This window comes from Gavialis gangeticus, unplaced genomic scaffold, assembly GCF_001723915.1.
Source record: "Gavialis gangeticus isolate Ggan-Ray unplaced genomic scaffold, GavGan_comp1, whole genome shotgun sequence".
NCBI lineage: Eukaryota > Metazoa > Chordata > Crocodylia > Gavialidae > Gavialis > Gavialis gangeticus.
The window spans coordinates 18,074,871-18,094,491 of NW_017728996.1; the positions used below are offsets into that span (position 1 = coordinate 18,074,871).

Consider the following 19,621-nt stretch of genomic DNA (forward strand, 5'->3'; position numbering starts at 1 on the left):
CTTAATGGCTTCATCACCTCCCCTCCAATTTGTACCTCCTAATCCCCTAGAGCCTGGGCCTGAGGCCTTCAAAGGCTCTGTTTCCCACACGTCCTCCTGCCCTCCAGAAATGAGCCAAACCTGTGCTTTCTACAGCCCCCTGCGGAGAGGCTCCTCGCCTACTGAAAAGGGTGTCACTGAACTTCACCCGCTGCACTGGCTTCAGCCCAGCATTGTTCACCAGGGCTGCGCTAGGAAGCAGTAAGAAGCCGCTGCCTCATGCACCACCTTGCAGGGGCAGGGTAATGAACTTGCAAGCATAGTCAAAGAAAACAGGAGGGCAGACGAAATGCATCAGGCAAGTGGAGGGCTGTGAACAGCTGGGCTCTGTCTGTCTGACAGACACGCGCAGAGAGCAGGGCAGGCTCATAAAGTTCAGCACAGGCCCCACACACGCTCTCCCCCCCAGGGAGACACGAGCTAGTGACCTTGTTAAAGCAATGAGGGTTGTTTGACCTTTTGGCCACTGACCTCCTCTGCCCCCTGAGCAGTACATGGGCGGCCAGGAAGAGCCTGCATGAGGCCCAGGGCCAGGGACATGAAATCCTAGCACAGTGCAAGGCAGCAGGAGCTGTTCTCCCCAAGGGCATAAACTAGAGGGGCTGGCACATGGAGCAGGGCACAAGCAGACCGGGGCCCTTTGAGACCATGCTCAGAGGTAAATGGATAGCATAAGGATAGGGTTAAAGCTACCTGATCACAGCTATACTGAGTAACAGACACCCGGGAGAGCCTGAGAGCCATAAGGAGCTCTGTCTCTATACACATGGTTGTTTGTTTGAGGCCAAAACTTTAGGATTTGTGTTGCAAAAAGGGGCAATTCTCAGATCCCAACCATGAGTGTGCCCTTGGGCAGATTAACCTGGGGTGAGGGGGTGTGCAAGAAAGCAGTGTGCTTTCCTCCCCCACTAGCAATACTCTGGGATCACTCTTTGCCTCTACACCACTGGGAACCCAGACCTCAGCTTGTCAAGTTAATGCAGGGAGCCAGAAATGGCTCTGTTACTCCTTTCTTCCTACATCTGCAGCAAAGGCAGAGGGACAGGAGCGAGGTGGCTTTAAGTCACTCAGCAAGCTCCAACTATGGGTGCGTGTTGGGGGCAAACTGGAGCAAAGCATGCTGTAGAAAACTGTCACAGGAGAGAGGAACCCCAGTGCCCGTCCTCTGTCGGGTCTGGAAGGGACCTACGTCACAGTTCTGGGCTGCTCTCTTAGTGCACGCAAACACAGCTGCCATGTGCAGCGCTTGGCTTCCTAAGAGCCTGGGAATAGGGTGGCCAGGATCTTTGCTGAAGTGGCACTGACCTTCGGAGGTTGTGGTCCCTCACTCTGCTCCCCTCCGGTTGAGTCAGCCCTGGCATAGAGTGGCACCACCTCAGACAAAGTGCCTGTTTCTTCTGTACCCTGCATGTTGTCTTGCTACTTCCATTAGTGGGAAACCCAACAGCTAGGCTTTGAGAGCATTTCATGCTTGTCTTACAATGGGCAGGGGACTCCACGGGGCACAGGTGACCCCGGGCCTTGATGTTGGGTTGAAGAGAGCCCCCTTAACAAAAGATCAGGATTACCTCACAACCACCAACCCCCTGAGTTTTTTCCCGCTGCCTCCATGCTCACTTCACCCTCTCTAGCCTCAGCCTATCCCTCCGCAGCGCTCCGAGCTGCAGTATTTGAGGCCATAACAGCAGAGTCCTTTTTTCTAAAAAAGGTTGTGTCAGGTCAAACCAAGACAAACCCTGGGTTTCCTCGCCCCACGTCCTCGCATCATGCCAGGGAAACACAGCGTTTCAGAGCCTCCTCCTTTGTCACAATGTTTTTCTGTTCCACCAAGCAAACTGTCCAATTAGAGCAGGGCCTCTTGCTTCCATCTTTGCCGACATTTAATTAACATGCTGCTGCTGGCAGCTGCTGACAAATTCCAGAAGCATGTTGTAAAGGGTTTTTGTCTTTACCCAGCATGGAAAATGAGGGTGTCATATCCCAAGGGGACATGAATAGCTACTTTCGACTCCCCGCCTCAGGTGTGAGAATTACATAGAGAAACAGAAAAGACCCATCAGTACTCCCACCTCCTCTCTCCCTTTCCCCCCCGTCCTTCACACATCACCCTGGAAATTCCCTGGCACCAGCATGAATTGTCCCTGGATTCATCTCCTCACTCTGGTTTCTTCTGAGTGAGGTTGATTGAATTGGAGAAGCCCCACTAATATGGAAAAGGGCTCTATATCCTTATGTGTTGGACTCAGAGGGGCTTAGAGAAACTGTAGGAGCAAAGGGGATCGGTTCATTATAGGAGTAATGGGAATCCGTAAGAAACCAGAGGAGAGGAGAAAGCCTTATCAGTGAGTATCTCAGCAGCAAACCAGGCTTCTCAGAGGGGTAAATCAGGCCCTCCCACTATCATCAATGGGGTAAACAGATACAGGGACTCAGCTTAGAAGGACTCAAAAAGCCCTTTACACAAGGGCTCAATGTGCCATAAATATTACCACAAGGCAGGAGATGCATGAGATGTGGACCATAAATGCTGCCAGTTTGAAGAATTTAGAAAAATGCCAGAGGTGATGCCATTGGGTGCTGCAGGAGCCTGCCTGTCAGAGCTAGGCACATATGACCTTTGTGTGCATACAGGTATTGGGATTACACATGCAAGCAATGCCCAGCCACGCATCGAACCAGGCAGTCACTTGTCACTGCATCCACACTGTCCATGGGCCAGATTCCTTGAAGAGCTCAGGGCCAGATCTTCAAGTGCTCAGTGTTTGCAGTCGTGCCCATGTTCCTGGAGAGTCTGGCCAGTGGTTTCTGTGCCTTAATGGGAGCTCTTGAGGAAATCGGACCCTATGGGGGCACAGTGCCAAGCAGCTGGGCTGTGCTTCTTCCCAGGTACAACAGAGCTCTGAGACTTTGGTGTTCTCCGTGTGCAACAGTGTCTGAAACTGTTTTGAAGCAAGTTAGTAGAGGCCTAATCCCCAGAGGTGTGGGGTACCACTGCTGACCCGGAGCTCACAGAGGGCTGGGGGGTCACTGGCTGAGAAACCTGCCTCTGTCTTTCTAAAGGATTTCAGCGTAGACAGTGCTGGGCGCACGGGCCAACCAGCATCCCCTGAGAATCCTCCTGCCCAGGATCTCCCCAGCTCCGGGTCACTCTGGAGCGTTCTAGCTCCTTGACTTTGTCGCAGACCTCAATACAGAGCCCTGAGGAGCTGCATACATGCTTAGCCCCTGAGTGGCCTGGGTAGGAGAGCAAGTTAGAGTGATCCTGCTTGAAATCTTGTTTTGTGGTGAATCTGCCTGTCTCCCCAATTCACCCAGAACGGCTCCTTCTGAATCACTCCTGAGGAAATGGGCACTGGCCTGACACTCCCTGGTCATTAAATAATGGGGCACAGTGCTGAGAAGAATAGCATTGACTTGTTTTATTCATATCTCCAAGAAAAAAGAACTTGGAGAGAGAACGGCAGCCACACTCTAGGCCCTGGTCACTAGGGTGAGAATTCAATCATTCCTGCTGAAGCAGCATAGCAAAGGAACAGAGCACAGAACTAGGCACCCAGACTCACATCCGTGGAGCACATCATGTGTCTTAGTTTTCCCAGTCTGCAAAATGGGGGTTATGCTGCTTCCCCAACTTCAGGGCATTGGAGTATTAATAAAGCACCAGGTATGTGCAAAGGATGATCACCTTCTCACCAGCTGCAGTGAAAGGCTTTCTCCTAGCCCCTAATCAGATCCAGCATTATTAACCATTTCCCTCCATAACACCCCACTGGTGGAGACATAGGGTCTGGATAACTGTTCAGAGTGAGTCTGGAAAGCTTCAAATGCAGGGGAGCCAGCCAGCTCCCAACTAGCAGACACACAACATAGACGCACCCTCTGCTGCTAAAATCTCCCTTGTTTGCTGCCCCTGGCCCTCCACCCTGACCCCAGCACTAAGAAAGATGCCCCCAGTGTCTGTTTCAAGTCTCTGGTTCCTTGCTCTCAGGTAAGCCATGGTAATAGCTGAGTGCACTGCTCCATGTGAACAGGCCTATCCCACACTCTCCCACCTAGGATGGGACCAAAGCAAAAAAAATATGAAGCCCTTTGAGACTCCCACAGAGTATTCCTTCAGCTGGGGCAACTGCTAGCACCCCCTTTTCCAGGAAGCTGCCGATCACATCACCTCTCTGGAGACCAAGGAGTCCATGTGACACCTGAAGGGATCCCAGAGGGAGAGGTGGGTCAGGTGGTTTTCAGTCATCTCCTAACAGTAGGAAGAGAAAGAGCCCCCATTCCAGCTGGCCACCTGGTGCCAGTACCCCCTCCCACAGCAGGGTCCCCTGTCAGGGCTGGCTACAGAGCTGCAGCTTGCAGAATGTCATCACTTTGCTTTGCTGGGCATGGCAGGTGGCACAGAAGCCATGCCACTTTAGTGCCCCAGGGAAATGCTGCTCCCCCCTTCACCCACAGACACCTCAGGGCCTAGCATTTCTACCAAGAAACCAAGGTGCGGCTGCCAATCCTGGTCCCCAGTGCCTTGGTCTGTTTGTACTTGGAGGGCCTGGTGAGTGGTGCCCTCTGCTTGTCACCCTGTCAGGCAAGGAGGATCCACTACTCTCAGCCTGGGTAGCCCTTGAAGGGCGAGATGCTCTGACTGGGATGCCCTCTGCTCACTGGATGTGTCCCCCCACAGCTTGAGTCCCCCCCTCAGCCCCTTGTCCCCGCTATGCCTACCCAGGCAGGCTAGGGAGATGCCGGCTTGAGGGTGGGATCATGCATGTGGTATAAGCCGCTCTCCTCATCCTCAGGCACCTGCAGAGAGAGCAAAACTTCCATCAGACCCTGGTGTCCTTCCATGATTTTATCACTAGAGTCATCCCAGGCATAGGGAAGCAGCTTGCAAGAAGGCTGAGGAGGAAGTCTACAATGACACCTTCATCCTGCAGACAACAGTGCCACCTTGTGACATACCTTGGGTGCTACACAACATGTTGCCCAAGCTGTTTGCAGAGATCAGGCCCCAAGCCCCTCCACCAAGATCCAAAGTTGTAAGCCCCAGCCGCATGGACACCAAATCCCAAATGCTGGTCAGCCAAGGACACTGCTGGAGAGCCCCTGTCAGAGCCACAAGGACCATGCCCTGGTGCTCACCTCCCAGTAAACGTCATCCTCAAAGCAGTTCTCATCTGCCGCGTCTCCCCAGATTGGTAGTTTCAGGATGCCCCCTGGAAGCAACAAAGCAGAGTGAAGTGCTCCTTTCACTGAGAACTAAGCCATAGCAGGGGTATGACCAAGCCAGCACTGTGCGCCTAGGGACAGGCTGTGCCTCTCTCTCCATCCAGGGTTAGTTTCAGCTCAGTTATCCCTGGCCTCTTCTATTCTCCTTGCCTTGCAAACCAGAAACACCTTGTTTGTGGCATCATTGTTTCTCAGTGGACATCACTTTGCAAGCAGGGAAGCACTTAAAAGGACCATTTCTAGAGCCTGTGCTGCGTTATAGCAATATAAGTGATTCTATGGGAAGAAGCTGGGGAGGCACTACTTCCTTGCTTATTATTTGTGACATTTGTGCAGATGTTGGGAATGGAGAAGCACTCCCTCAATCTTGGACCAGCTGCTACCTGAGTGGATCTACAAGACAACTGTCCTCATAGAAGGGATGGTTTGAGCTAGGATGTCTGCTGTACCCTGGCTGCCCCCGAGGTGGCAGCAGGGAAACACCAAGTGGGAAGACGAAGCTCCTCTGATTTCTACAGTTCCTGCAGCCAATTGGAGGCAGGAAAAAAAGAAGCTGAGACCTGTCCTGTAGCCCAGTGCTGAACCGACTCAACCCCAACTCACCTGCCAACTGACTAGGACTGTGAACTGCCCCATACCCTTCTACTCACCCACAATGGCCCCCCCAACAAAGGCCACGGCCAGGGACACAAAGATGCCAGCTGCCTGGTACCCTCCTTGCACCCTGGGTGTCCGATACATGTAGTCACCAGTGAAGTCAAAGGTTTTGACGAGCCTAGGAGGAAGAGGATTGATGAGAACTGTTTCCAGAGACCTTCCCCTGAGGAGGGGGAGGCAGGAGACCTGCATCCTCTTGCCTTTGAAGTCACCTGGGCAGCAATGAAGGGACACGCCTGTGTCAGAGAACAGGGGGACTGCAGTGACAGCCAGGCTTCTGGGCATTTGGTCCTTTCCTTCTAGTCCTCCACAGGCTTGGGCTTGGACCAGACTCAGGATGGGAGGAGGTTGAAAGGAGTGAGACCCAGGTTGGATTCCAGACCCTTTGGATTTGACTTGGGAATCTGCCCCAGAAAGGCAAGCAAGAGGATGAAACCAGCTGCCCTCTGAGATCTGGATTAAAGGCAGCATTTGAAGTTAGGGAGCTCCCAATGAGACAACTCAGGGGTCAGCTGGAGGAGACCAAATGAACAAACATGACCAGCAGTGCCCTGGGTAGTGAGAGGTATGCAGGGCACAGCTGTAGCTACTAATTTCTCACTCCCTTTGCTCCCAACTAGCTCTTCTCCCTCACCAGTCCCTCTGCCACCCCATCCCCACAACAGTTTTGAGCCTTCTTACCCTTCTGATCCATATACCGTCTTAGTGGCTGCAGCTGCAGTGATGGCTCCCACAATGCCCCCAATAATCCCTGGCATGCCATGCAGGTTGTGGATGCCACAGGTGTCCTGGATATGCAGCCTGGACTCCAGGAATGGCTGGCAGGGAGGGAGGAAGAGAGAGACTATTTACATCTCTATGGGCTCTGAGAAGAGATTTTTCTGGAGGGATTCCCCTCCAGAAAAAATCAGGAGAGGTGAGAAGACAGGAGGCAGAAATGAAGGAGGGGTAGGTTGTATTTAAGTTGCCATTTAACAATAAAAGCTCAAAGTAAAGGTGAAATGGCAAGGTGTGCTTGGCAGACATGCCTCTCTCTCTTCCCAGATTGGAAGGGACCTAGGGCCATGTCCCTGTGTTTGAGACATCTACTCCTGGCAGAGCTAAGCTGCTAGATCCCTGCTGGGTTATAAGTAGTTAAACATACATCATCCAAAGGGCCCTGAAGTTGTTTAGAAGGCAAGAGCAGAAATGCTGACAAAAGAAGTGGCTCCACTTCTCGCCTACAGGAAGCAACTGGTGGGGGAAAGGGGAAGTGTAAAACCCGTGCACAGAAACTACTTGAATTCAGTAGCTTAAAGAACTCTGCAGGAAAGCAGAAATGGAGGGATGAAGAAAGCCAGTGGGAGTGGAGCAGTGTGAGGAAGAACTTCAACACAGCTGTGGAAGAGAGAGCTGGGCAACCCTAGGATGACCCAACTAAGGCCATGGGCCCTGGAATGGAGGTGCACAGCTTGTGGCCCAAGCTGGGAGCAAGGGAGCTAGCTGTGTACCAAAGGGTCAGCATTAGAAAGCAGAAAAATCTGCCCCTGATTCTTCCAGGGTTAAATTTACCCTTGTTGGATGGGGCTACACAGCTTTTAGAGGTCAGCATATGTGTTTGCAGCCTTTTGGGGTTTTATGTTTTTTGTAAGTCGGGACAGCTTAACACATCCTGAGTTAACCTGTTCACAGGGTTTAAAGGTGCCACACTGAAACAGCTCTGAGCAGCACTTACCGTGAGGTAGACATACCCGATGGTGGACACGATGCCACAGACGAATCCAACGATGAGGGAACCATATGGAGGCAGCATCATCTCAGCACTGGTGCCCACTGCTACGCCACCAGCCAGTGTTGCATTCTGGATATGAACCTACACAAGCAGCATACCTGGCTCATTGCCTCAGCTCTAAGATAATAGTGTCTGAAGCTATGTTGAACTAATCCAAAGTGTGGGGGGGGAGGGAGGAAGCAGGATCTGGCTGTGACAGTGTTCACAAATAAAAAAGATGGGCCCATTTTACTGCTCAGTGGCATTTACTCCCTGCTCCTGGCAAGTCCCTGCTCCTGAATATGCTCTGAAACAGAGAGTGTCCACCCCTGATTAGGAGGAAACTAAAGGTGAAGTGTCAAGAGCTGAGAACATCCGTGTTGCTGGCCAGCTACTAACCTTAGTTTGCACTGGGACAAATACTATCCTGGCTGGGCCCTGCTCTAGCCATAAACATACCACTTTGTGGCCCTGCTTTCACAAACCCACCACCACATGAGTGTGTGCTCTGTCTTTCTCCCTTGTAGACACATGTACACACACGTAATGCTGTAAGGTCCTGGCTCTCACGTAGGTCTGCCCTTGTAGGGAACTATGTGGGGAAGCTCTGTCCCCTATCAGGAGGCCTTTCACACTGCTCTGCTGGCTTATGCCTCTACTCCTTGAAGTGCCAATGTTTTCATGGCCCTGCTGTATCACCAAACACACAAGTGATCCCTCAGCTTCACTCCTTTCCCACTCTGGTTTTATTACTGAAGGTTTGCTAAATTACAAACTCTACTGCCATGGTGGTGGCCCCCCAAATGACTCTTGTACCAGGAGTTCTGGGGATCGGGGCCTTGCCTTTCCAATACCCCATGAAATCCATTACTTCTCAGCACAGGAAAACACAGCTGCCTGTCTGCTTCCTCCATCATCTATAGAATCATAGAAAAATACAGCTGGAAGGGACCTCAGGAGGTCACCTAGTTCAACCCCCTGGTGAAGGTAGGATCATCCCTATCTAAACCATCCCAGACATTTATCTAACCTTCACTTAAACCTTCCCAGGATGCAGATTCCACAGCTGATCGAGGCAATCTACTTCAGAGCTCAACTCCTGGTTAGATATTTTTTCTTAATATCCAGCCTAAATCTCCATTGTTTAAGCCCATTACTACTTCTCCTGTCAGTTGCAACCAGAGTGAACAACAGATCCCCCTTTTATAACAAGTCTTTTTATATTGGAAGATTTAAATCAAATCTCCCCATAGTCTTCTCTTCTCCAGATCAAATAATCCCAATAATAATCTTCCAACCTCTTTTCACAGGTCATGTTTTCAAGACCTCTAATCATGTTCATTGCTCTCCTCTGGACTCTTTCCAGTTTATCCACATCCCTCATTGAGTGTGGTGCCAGAAATCCTCCTGCCAGCACAACGCAGCAGGCATCTCTAGCCCTCACTTACCATGTCAAGCTTGCCTTTCTTCTCTAGCATGCTGGAGAAGGCCATTGTGGTGAGGACACAGGCTGCCAGGGAGCAGTAGGTGTTAATGGCAGCTCTGTGCTGTGCATCCCCATGATTGGAAATAGCTGAGTTAAAACTGGGCCAGTACATCCACAAGAAAATGGTACCTGGGAAAGGAAGGGCAAGAACAGGAAGGTGCAAGGAAAGGACAGAAGAGAAGGGAACAACAAAGGGGTAGGAAGGTAAAAAGAGAACAAAGGAGATGGTGATTATATGAAGAGGAAGGCTCAAGCCCCTAGCCCCAAATTCCTGGCTCCACCTCCATGGTCATCCCTTCCCTCTTATTAAAGTGCTCAGACCAGGAACTCTTAGCTGCAATGAGACCTCTCAGGCATCAGCTCCAGCCCACCACCCCAGCCACAGACTGAGAGTACAACTTAGTGCTTAGTGGGCATGCCAACATGTGCACATTTACTGTGCAGTAACTGAAATTACTGAACAGTATGGGCATGTGTCTGCATGTGCACACCCATACTGTGCAGTAAATATTGTGACTTACATCAACGTGAGTGTAAATTTAATACCAGCATCATATAGGTATCAAATTTACAGCCGATTAGTAACTGCGCAGTAATGTGTGTGTAGAAGCCTTACTATGCAGCAACATTGTGTGTGGACTGATTTGGGACTAAATTTAGTCCTTAGTCAGTTCACCCACAGTGTTAATGCTCTTTAGCACCTGCATGTGTAGAATTCAGCCTATTCCCACTTAGTGCACAGTAAACTTAAGCCAGGGTAAACGCACATGTAGACACGCTCAGTAAGCAGGGAATGGGATAACAAGTTCTTCCTCACTAGGGCACCAAGCTGGCCTTACACTGCCTGCAAGCAAAGGAGGCTTCTTTCCCACCTTTCAGGATGTCTCTGAGCCCACTGCTAGCTCACCGATCATAGCGAAGATGTCTGAGTGGTACACAGAGCCCTGCTTGTCTTTGCTCTGTTCCAGGTTGGGTCGGTACAGAATTCTGGTGACAGTCAGCCCAAAATAAGCCCCAAAGGTATGAATGGTCATGGATCCTCCAGCATCTATAACCTGCAGCCACAGAGAGAGATTCACATCTGAGAAGTAGTCTATCTGATTGGCCAACTAGCCCTCTGTCCTTTCCACCTGTGCTTGGCCACTGGGGGATGGGGACAGAAATGTTCCTTGTGCCGCTCACTAAATATGACAGCCACATCCTCCCTATCAGGAGGCACCAAACCAAAAGGGAATATTTGATCTTTCCATGGTACCGTCCCACAATGGCAACACTAAATGCAGAATAACCCCAAGGTGCTGGCTAGAGCCTAGGCAGCTAATGAAAAAACACAGGATGTGACTCATATACACAGTGGATGGCTTCTTGGACTCTGGGGGCCTTCTAGGATAGAGACAGTCACAAACCCAGACCCAGATCCCTCCCTTAGAAACTGTGGAGGGTGCTCAGATATTGGATCCAAAACTCATAGCTGGTCCTTACCTCCAGAAGGGCAGTTAGATTCCAGCTCCCATCACCTCACAGCCCAGGGGAGATAGGGACATAGCTCTAAGCTTTTTGGTTCCAGACCACCGTGAATAACAAGCCCTAGTTGTCTCTTTGTAGCTGTCTATTCCCCCCATCTCTCCCACTTCATTACTGCTGCCTCATGCTCTTGGGTTTTTTTTGCTTTCGCTCCTTCCTTTTCTTCTTTCTCAGGATTCACATGCAGCTGCTGAAATTCTCTCTCAGAAAGGGAGCTTTCTGAAAGCATTCTCCCTGGCTGAGTTCATTGGTGTCAGGAGGATGAAATATAGGGATAGAAGTAATGGGCAGTCACCCAGAATGTAAAGGGCTGAACTCCCATCCCTACACACACAAACCCCTGTCTGGACCCTTCTATGATTCACTAATGAGGCTGGAGGGAGTTTCAAAGATGGGATTTTGAGGGGATACAGTTGAATTAATCATCACAAACAAACAAAAGTTCCCTTCCTTGCTTATGGGCATGTCTACACATGTTTTTATGTGCAACTAAATTTAATATGCATTTGTCTAATGAGCATTAAGGTGATTTAGGCACATGTCTACATGTGCATGTGCTAAGGCACATTAATGTGGTGTGCAGACTGACTTGGAATTAAAGTTAGTCCCAAGTCAGTCGATATACACAGCATTAATGTACCTTACCATGTCTACATGTGCATTAAGGTGCTTCGACTATCCGCGCATAAATTTGATACCTACTTTTGCAGGTATCAAATTTAGGTGCAGATAGCCTAAAATCACCATCTTTAAGGTGCATTAAGGGCACACACATATAGACCCACAGCCTTAATGAGCCTTTAAAATAGCTAATGCACCTTAAATTGGCACATGTAGACACACCCTATAAGCACAATCTTACCCTCACTGTTGGTAGTAATAATAACACCTTGATGAGCAGCCTCAAATAGTCTACTTTCCCTGCCCTAGGTGTTTACTTTCTTACTCCCATTCAGCTGAGCAGGGCAGTCTCACTTCTTGTTCTCCTCTGGATACTCCTGTGCCTTTGTGTTCCCAGCACTTGAGGATTTAAGTCACTCACACTGTGTGCTGGCACTTACTTTAGGTACCATGAAACCGATTTCCTTCACTGGAGGTTTTGTGCCTCCGCCCCCATACCAGACTAGACCCTACTTGCACTTCTTGTGGAAGGGTTTCCCATCCAGACCAGTTCTCTTTTGCCAATAGGCTGAGACCTCCTTCACATTGCAAGAAGCCTCTGTGCTCCTTTAACAGACACCTCTCCTGCTTTACATCCTGCTCTGATTTTTTTTCAGCAGCAGGTAAAGATAAGAGGAAAATCTCATGGAGGTGTAAAGACAGCAGCAGGCCCTTTGTGTGCAAACTCCCTATTTGCCTTAGGAAAGCCCCACAAGATGGCACCTCATTCTCTTCAGTCACTACCACTTCTAAAACTCTCAGAGATATAAAGTTGGCCATAGGACAAAGGGAGTGGCCCAAGCTGATTTATTCATTTTACTCTGAATTTGAGTGGGTTGATTTTAAAATTGTTTATGAGAGCAAAGCGTTAACAGATCTGGCCTGAGGCAGACAGAGTGAATAATATGCTACACACAGCTCTGCTGGGCACTGCTACCCCTGAACTGAGCTGCCCTCACCACAGCTTTGCTGGGGCCCCTCATATCTCGCCTCTAGCCCTTGTGCTATTATGCTATGTTTGCTTTACTGGAGAGGAAGGGCAGGAATAGCCCTGAAGCCTTACGTGAAGCAAGTTGAGGAGGATGTACTCGTTCACAGAAAAGAGGGTCACTTGAAACAACGTCATGATGAGCAGCTGCACGGGGCTGCTCTTGCCCAGGATGGCCCCAAAGGCAATGCAGACAGACCCCACACAGAAATCTGCATTGATCAGGCTGAAAGGGGAAAGAAAACAAGCTGAAGGTTAGTCATGGAGATCCTAGCCCCCCACTCTCATGCACATACCTACACTCCCTAGAAAGTTTCCATATTAGCAGAACAGAAAAATTGAGCCCAACTTGGGGTTCCCTTGGTCCTTCCCTTAATGGTTTCTTGGAGCATGAGCAGGACACGTCCATTCATGAGAAGGGCTGGAGTCTGCAGCATATCTTCAATCCCCTCCTGTAGGGCTGAGGATGAGGTAAGTTATGGGTCTCTTGTCACTGGTGCCCTTGGAAGAGTCCCATTGTAAAGATAAGAGCCCCTGAGCCCTTAGCAAGTAGAAAAGGGTACAGTGAAGTTTTGTCAAGTTTAGGGTTTTTTCCCCCCAAACTGCTTTGAGCAATGGAAGTCCCGGCACTGAGAGTGCATGGGCTTGGAGAGTTAGATCTTTGCTAGGGATCTGCCAGTCTAACCACTCAGCAGTACTCTCCGAAATGCAAACTATTGCTGGAGTGAAAACTAACCAGGGATACACAATGTCTTGCAGAGCACCAGAGGTGAAGAGAGCTTCAGGCCAAAGACAGTTTCTTGTGGCATGTGCTCTCTAGAGTCTTTGACGGCCATGCAAGGGACTTACTCTGCTTATCACTTTCTCTACACAGTGCAGGTGCAGAAGGTCCTTGCTGCTTTTTCCCACCTGGGTATCTCCCATGTCGCTGCCTAATCAAGAGATGGCTTTCCCCAATACAAATCCCTTCTCTTACTTTTCTACTCCGATGAGTATCTTTCCATCCTTGAAAGAATGGAACCAGCCCTGCATCAGGATTGCCCACTGGATCCCAAACGAAGCCAGGAGGAAGTTGAACCCAACAGCTCCGAAGCCATAGCGCTGAAGGAATGTCATTAGGAAGCCGAAACCAATAAAGATCATTACGTGGACATCCTGGAAAGCTGTGCCAAGGAAAGGAAATTCGTCAAGATAGCTGTGGGAGGGAGGGTGAGCAGGAGGGCTCAAAAGGCTTCAATGGTCAGTTATTTTGGAGGGAAATTTTGAAAAGTCGTCGACTTTATTTTCAATTTTTTTCTCAGACAACTTTAAATCTGAAAGTGAAAACTTTCTTATTTTCCGAAATCCTTTCCTGAAGTTGTTGGTTTTCAGTAAAACATCTTCTGGTAAAAACAACCGAACTTAGTTGTATAAAAACCTTTAAAGAAAAATCTTATAAAAATATGTCAGAAGAACTTAGCAACACATTTCTAGTTTTCTGTGTCTGTTTTGTTTACGAAAACCCAGGCAGTTACGACTAAACTGAATATCTTTTATGTTAAGTTTTGCATCGCTTACAAACCCCTTTTTATGGGAAGTAAAAAAACTAAAACCTCTCTCTTTACTTCTGCTCCACAAACACGTTTATGCTGGTTCAGTACCCAACACCTACGATTCTTCTTCTTCCTGCTCTGGGAGATAACCATTCCTTAATCGCAAGTAAAAGTCAGTCTTCATGAATGTCTATGGCTGCTCTGCTGGACACTTGTATGAACTAAGCCTGCTGCTCAGTAGATGGCCGTTCCCTGGGGGCAGCTACTTTCACAGGGGAAACGAGCCTCTTGAGAGGAATCCGTGATGCGATAAACCCAGGGTGAATGTTAATGTTGCTTGTTTCTTTCAGATAGCAATCAGCCCCCACCATCGGTTATACATTAAACCATGACAACCGCTTGTGCAGAGGCCTCTTGACCATGGAGAGAACAGGAGATGGGACACTGGGCCCCTCCACCAGTTCCCCGGAGGAATCCTACAAGAAAATCAGCATTCACTGCACTCTGCATCCGTGAATGGGTAGACGTTCTGCATTGCACAGATATTTCGGGAGCATTTGCATGAGGCACGTAGGCAAAACATTACACAGAAGGCCAGAACACTTGTGGTTTAAGTGCTGCAGCACTGTCTGCTTGTCTTACGCAGCATGCAAGCTCCCAAAAAAGAATTGTGGTGCTTCATGATGTGGCACCTGGCCTAGGATCTGCCACATCTACTGGCTTTTTTTACCTTCTTGCCAGCTCTCAGGGAGAGGCCAGCCATGCTACCTGCATTGTCATGGCTAGTTTATGCCTAGTGAATATACACATCTTGTGAGCTGTGGAAAGATGATCCAAGTCAGCTCCCACTGAGATCAGTGGGATTCTTTCCATTGCCTTCAATGGGAGTTGGATCAGGTCTTGAATAAGGCATAGCTCTGCAGGACTTCTGCTTTGGTCCTTGAGCACTTTACAAGCTTTGTCCAGGTGCCTGGGGAAGGATGACTGGGTGAAGCCTTATCATATGGTGCCAGATTGTGGAGTTTTCCTTTTTTTCTTGAAAGAAAATATAATGTTATCAAAATGAGTAAGGTGCCCAGAGCTGCAGGTGGTAAAACCAGTATATTTCCTTTCTCTTCAACACAACTCTGCCCGTTTTCACCAACTGACAGTCCAATCCATGTACATCTGAAGTATCCAGCTGCAAGCACCCAGTTTTATGACAAAGATGCACCAATTTCTGCTCCCACTAGTTAGCTACACTTTTTCTCCAGCACAAACTTTAATTATGATAACAGAAGGTCTGCTGCCAATTCAATAAGAGATCAACTGACATTTTCCATTTTGGAGAAAATAATATGTACCAAAATCAAGATCTCAAGCAATAATATGGCAAAAATCATAGAATCATAGAGAAGTAGAGCTGGAAGGGGCCTCCCTGAGTCATCTAGGCACAAGACTCCCAATTCAGAGACTGTGTTATTGAGAGGAGATAATTATTTGCTATGGCTGGGAAACCCAGTCATGGGCCAGATACTGTATGAACACAGGCTGGAACATGCAACTAGTCCTTGCCCCAAAGGTCTCACAAGCAAAGAGCTTTGTACTTTGCTTGCATTAGAGAAGAACAACGTGTTTGTGTCTCCTACGGGCACAGCAGGAGCGGTGATGCCATGAAGTCTACATTACTTTGCTGTTCAAGAACTTGGGTTCTGTGGGAGGTAAGTATCTTTTTGTCATTAAGCAACCAGGACTGGTTATTGACAGGATGTGTTTGGGCTTTGGGAATTCTGTCTAGGCTGAAGAATCTTTCATCTCACTCCCCCTGAGAGCAGATGATTTGCCCTCCGGGGAATGTCACCATCTGATTTTAAATTAAAGATTGTTTTTGTGCTGCTAAACAGGACTGAATAGACAGCTCAGGGTACAGACTTCCTCAGAATAGTTACATCCTCAGAATCTGCTTCTCCAGGCTCAGGTTTCATAACTACCATGAAGGAACAAGAGAGAGATTTGGTTTCCCAGGCATGGTCACCCTCTGCTTGCTCCTATCCTGTTAACACCTTCCACTGTTACACAGCCAAGGTCACTTCCATGGGCACTGGCAGTGACAGGGGCATTTGTACAAATGATTCCTTGATGTTCGGACCACTTCAGCCTGCTCCAGTTAAGGTCTGACGGCACCATGGTAAAAATGCCAGTGCTCAATCCTCACTAGTTTTCCCATCATTGCCAGGAAGACATTAACAAAAAGCTCAGAGCAGACATAACCTCAGACTAACAGGGCATCCAGTTGATCTGAAGGCTTCTGTGAGTAAATCCTCCTCTGAAAAGCCTAATACTTTGACACATCTGGACTGTTCTTATAAGTTTCCTCGCTTTAAACTATAGTACACTGTATTTGTAAAGGAAATATTCTGTATACTGTAGAATAGTGACTCAGTTCCTGATGCAGTCTTAGAAACAATCATCCCTCAATGAACAGACTTTTCTAAACCACAACTAAGTAGGATGACAGGTACTATGGAGCAACTCCAGCCAGCTGGGTTTGTCAGTCATAATGAAAGCCGTAAGAGTTTTTGCTCATTGAATAATCCCTGCAGAAACATGAGGAAATGTCCCAGACACATTGGCAAGTTGCTGGGAGGCAGGAAGTACTCAGTCATTGGGTGTGGATCAGCTTTTCCCCTCGGAAGCTAGATCCTTTCATCTGAGAATGGGAAGTATTGCCTATTCTGAGACAAAGTGAGGCCAGAAAGTGATAGTCAGTGCCCTAGCCTTCACCTTCAGGCCAAATCCAGTTTATTAACCTATTGAAGTGAATTGAACAGTCTCAGGCATTCACTCATTCCCTAGTGGGCACTTGCTCACCACTCAACACTCTGGGTATGTCTGTTTGCTTCCCTAGTACTCCTGGGGGCAGCTGTTTTTGAGTACAACCCGCCCACCTGTTTCCACACTGCACATGCCATACCCTGACTTGAGGGAGCAGAACTGTCCTGAGCCCCACACCTACATTGGAGATTTGTTTCTGGTGTTGTTAAGGGCTGTGGTCATGGGAGTTTGTCCTCAGCATGGTTTCCTTGTCTCCCTTTGAGGTTTGGTGGATATGGAGTGAGAGTGGCGCCCTTGAGAAATGGTGGAGATGTATGGAGCATTGAGTTTACAGCTCCCATTAACTTAGTGAGACCCTGCGTGTGCTCTTGGAGAGGTGGAAGAACACAACCTAGGGAGGAAACATTACTCTGAGAGCACTTCTGTAGCTTGAGCCTGTTGGGACTGATTTCTGGAAGCTCCCAGGTTAATTGCAGAGGTCACTACATTTCCTGCAGGTATAAAGAAAAAAATTGCAATAAATTGTCCTGCAGAAGACAGGGTAGATATAGGGTATGTACTGCACCATCCCCTGGGCAGAAGCTGAACAGCTCCAGGAGGCAGAGATACCGTGGAGCTGAGAACAAGATTCCTGCAGTTGAAAATGGCAGAGGGCTGGGATTTTGGATGCTGGGGAACTTAATCCTACCCCACTGCAACATATGGAAACCCTGCGGTGCTCGCATTATCTAACAGTATCTCACACTGCAACGTTCTGGCTTCCCAGGTGATATGCCCAGGTGCATCAGGTCCCCTCACATCCATTTGCTTAAATGCCAACCTCATTGTCAGGAGAAAGGGCATTGTGGCTGGCTGTCCCGCTGGTCTTGTGCTATATAATGCAGGGTGGCTCCTCCTTCTCTGAGACAGAGTGACCTGCTGTCCTGGCCCCTCACTGTACTCTGTGTCCTCCCAGTGGGATTTCCTACCTCTGGAACTAGCGGGAGTCGGCTTCTTCTGGTTATCCGTGTTACTGCTGGTCCTTTTAGGCATGCACCTGCACATGTCTGCCTCTGCCCTCCATGCACCACATCTGTTTTTTCCCAACTCCTAACACAGCTGTCTGGGCTATAGGAGGTCTGAGTTCTCCCCTTGCTGAGTGACTTAAAGACTGCTGTCTGCAGTACTTGGAAGTCAGTGTTCAGTTCCACAGTTCCTTCTCACTCTTTCCCAACGAGCTGTATACCCCCACTTTTAGCTACCTCCCCTGAAGCTCTACCACCACTGGCCGTATCACAGCATGGGGCATGCTTGCTGGATGGTATTTGCCACATTCTTCCCTGGGACACAACTAGGTGGGACCTCACAGGAAATTGGCCTCATGCACCTAGTGCTGGGGTTCATGAAGGATGAGGATGTCTGATGAAGTGAGCTTAACTTCACAAAAACTTATGCTATACATCTCTGATTCAGTTAGTCTATAAGGTTAAATCTACCCTGTCTTCTGCCTCACTCCACTCCACCATCCTTGAATGCCAGCTAAATTCAGAACAGCTGAGACCTTCGCCTATGCTTCTGGGCTTTGCTAGTTGCCCCCTTCCATCTTTTCTACAACATGTTTCAGGATGTTTTTAAGCCTCCCTCAGAGGCACTGGGTGTTGGCTACAGCCAACGCTGGGGACTTCGACTGAGTGTGCTAATGCTCCTGCTGGGACCCAAGCTGGAGGTTCCTGGCTAGGGGGTCTTGGCCCTTCACTCAGGGTCTGATGGATCACTATATTTGGGGTCAGGAAGGAATTTTACCCCCGGGTCAGATTGATAGTGACTGTGGGGAATTTTGCCTTCCTCTGTAGCAGGGGGCATGGATCTCTTGAGCGTATACTGACAACATTTTATAGAAGCAGGTTGTCGACTGCCATGCTTCCCCTACTTTACCTGTGGCAGGTTAAGTTGTCAGGTCTGTGTTGTGCCAGGGTTGAGGGTAGTCTTATGTAGAGTTTAGATTATGGATTGTATGGGATCGTTTGGATAGGAATGGTCCTGCCTTGGGCAGGAGGTTGGATGAGATGACCTCTGGAGGTCCCTTCCAGCCTGACTTCTCTATGGCCCCATCTACACATGCATATTAATGTGACGCAACAAACTCTGGCACAAATGTTTCCTGCGTTTGCATTTTGAATAGATGATTACCCAATCTCACACCTTTCCTGCCCTCACTCTGGTTTTCCACCCCCAACAGCTTATCAGACTTCCAGTTGCACTCAGCCTGGGATGCCCACTTATGCTACTACTCAAAATTTTAAACTAGCACCTAGAGGGTTAATAAGCCAGAATACATACTTGCAGGAGTGAAACAGCTCGAGTTCCCATAGACTACAATGGCTTGGTACAAGAAATGAGTGGTTGTGGTGTGTGCTAGTCCCCAGCTGTTTAATTAGCCAGAATCTGCTGAGTGAGCTGCCTGCTGCTTCGGAACAGACACGGTTTGTGGATGCTGCTGAGACTGACCTGTTCTTGTAGCTAGCACTTGCATTTCAGCAAATGAAGCATTTGTTCTGAAAGCTCCAGTGAAGGTGCTAAATACAAAGACACAGCCCCCTCCCCAGTTCCTCCTGCCTGCCTGAGTGACTGGGGCGGGCCTGGGGAGGTGGGAGAAACAGCTCACATGTGAGTCATATATCACATCTGAGATACAATCGCCCCCTCTCAGGCCCTGGTCAGTCACCTCCCTTAATCTGTCTTTCTGCCCTGCATGAAGCAGCCTGTCTGCACATCTTTTATTCACCCCTGGATGGGATACAACTTCCTTGTGGCACCAGCTTTGTAGGTATCTGGTATCAGATGCTGGCTGCTGCTTGTCAAGAATGCTGGCCTCTCCCTTATGCGTCTTATTATACTACTTTCTGAGAAAAATACCTGTCACAGGGCCAGTGGCAAAGGGTGCTCCTGAAAGCTGGGGGGGGGGGGGG

The 19,621-nt window shown here is 48.9% G+C and overlaps 1 protein-coding gene across 2 annotated transcripts in view; it reads right to left on the reverse strand.

Annotated features, from left to right (window-relative positions):
- Nucleotides 1-3,434: 3,434 nt before the first annotated feature.
- RHCG (Rh family C glycoprotein) overlaps nucleotides 3,435-19,621 on the reverse strand; it is a 19,763-nt gene continuing 3,576 nt past the window's right edge. The window contains exons 2-11 of one of the 2 annotated variants that reach the window (XM_019504077.1): nucleotides 13,304-13,490; nucleotides 12,403-12,553; nucleotides 10,063-10,210; nucleotides 9,118-9,284; nucleotides 7,634-7,771; nucleotides 6,601-6,737; nucleotides 5,913-6,037; nucleotides 5,176-5,249; nucleotides 4,759-4,836; nucleotides 3,435-4,288 (exon numbers count right to left, since the gene is read on the reverse strand). In XM_019504077.1, the coding sequence (XP_019359622.1) occupies nucleotides 4,768-4,836; nucleotides 5,176-5,249; nucleotides 5,913-6,037; nucleotides 6,601-6,737; nucleotides 7,634-7,771; nucleotides 9,118-9,284; nucleotides 10,063-10,210; nucleotides 12,403-12,553; nucleotides 13,304-13,490 (1,196 nt within the window). In that variant the 3' untranslated portion in view covers nucleotides 3,435-4,288; nucleotides 4,759-4,767. The remainder of the gene's footprint in view (nucleotides 4,289-4,758; nucleotides 4,837-5,175; nucleotides 5,250-5,912; nucleotides 6,038-6,600; nucleotides 6,738-7,633; nucleotides 7,772-9,117; nucleotides 9,285-10,062; nucleotides 10,211-12,402; nucleotides 12,554-13,303; nucleotides 13,491-19,621) is intronic. The other variant, XM_019504076.1, reaches the window with a different exon arrangement.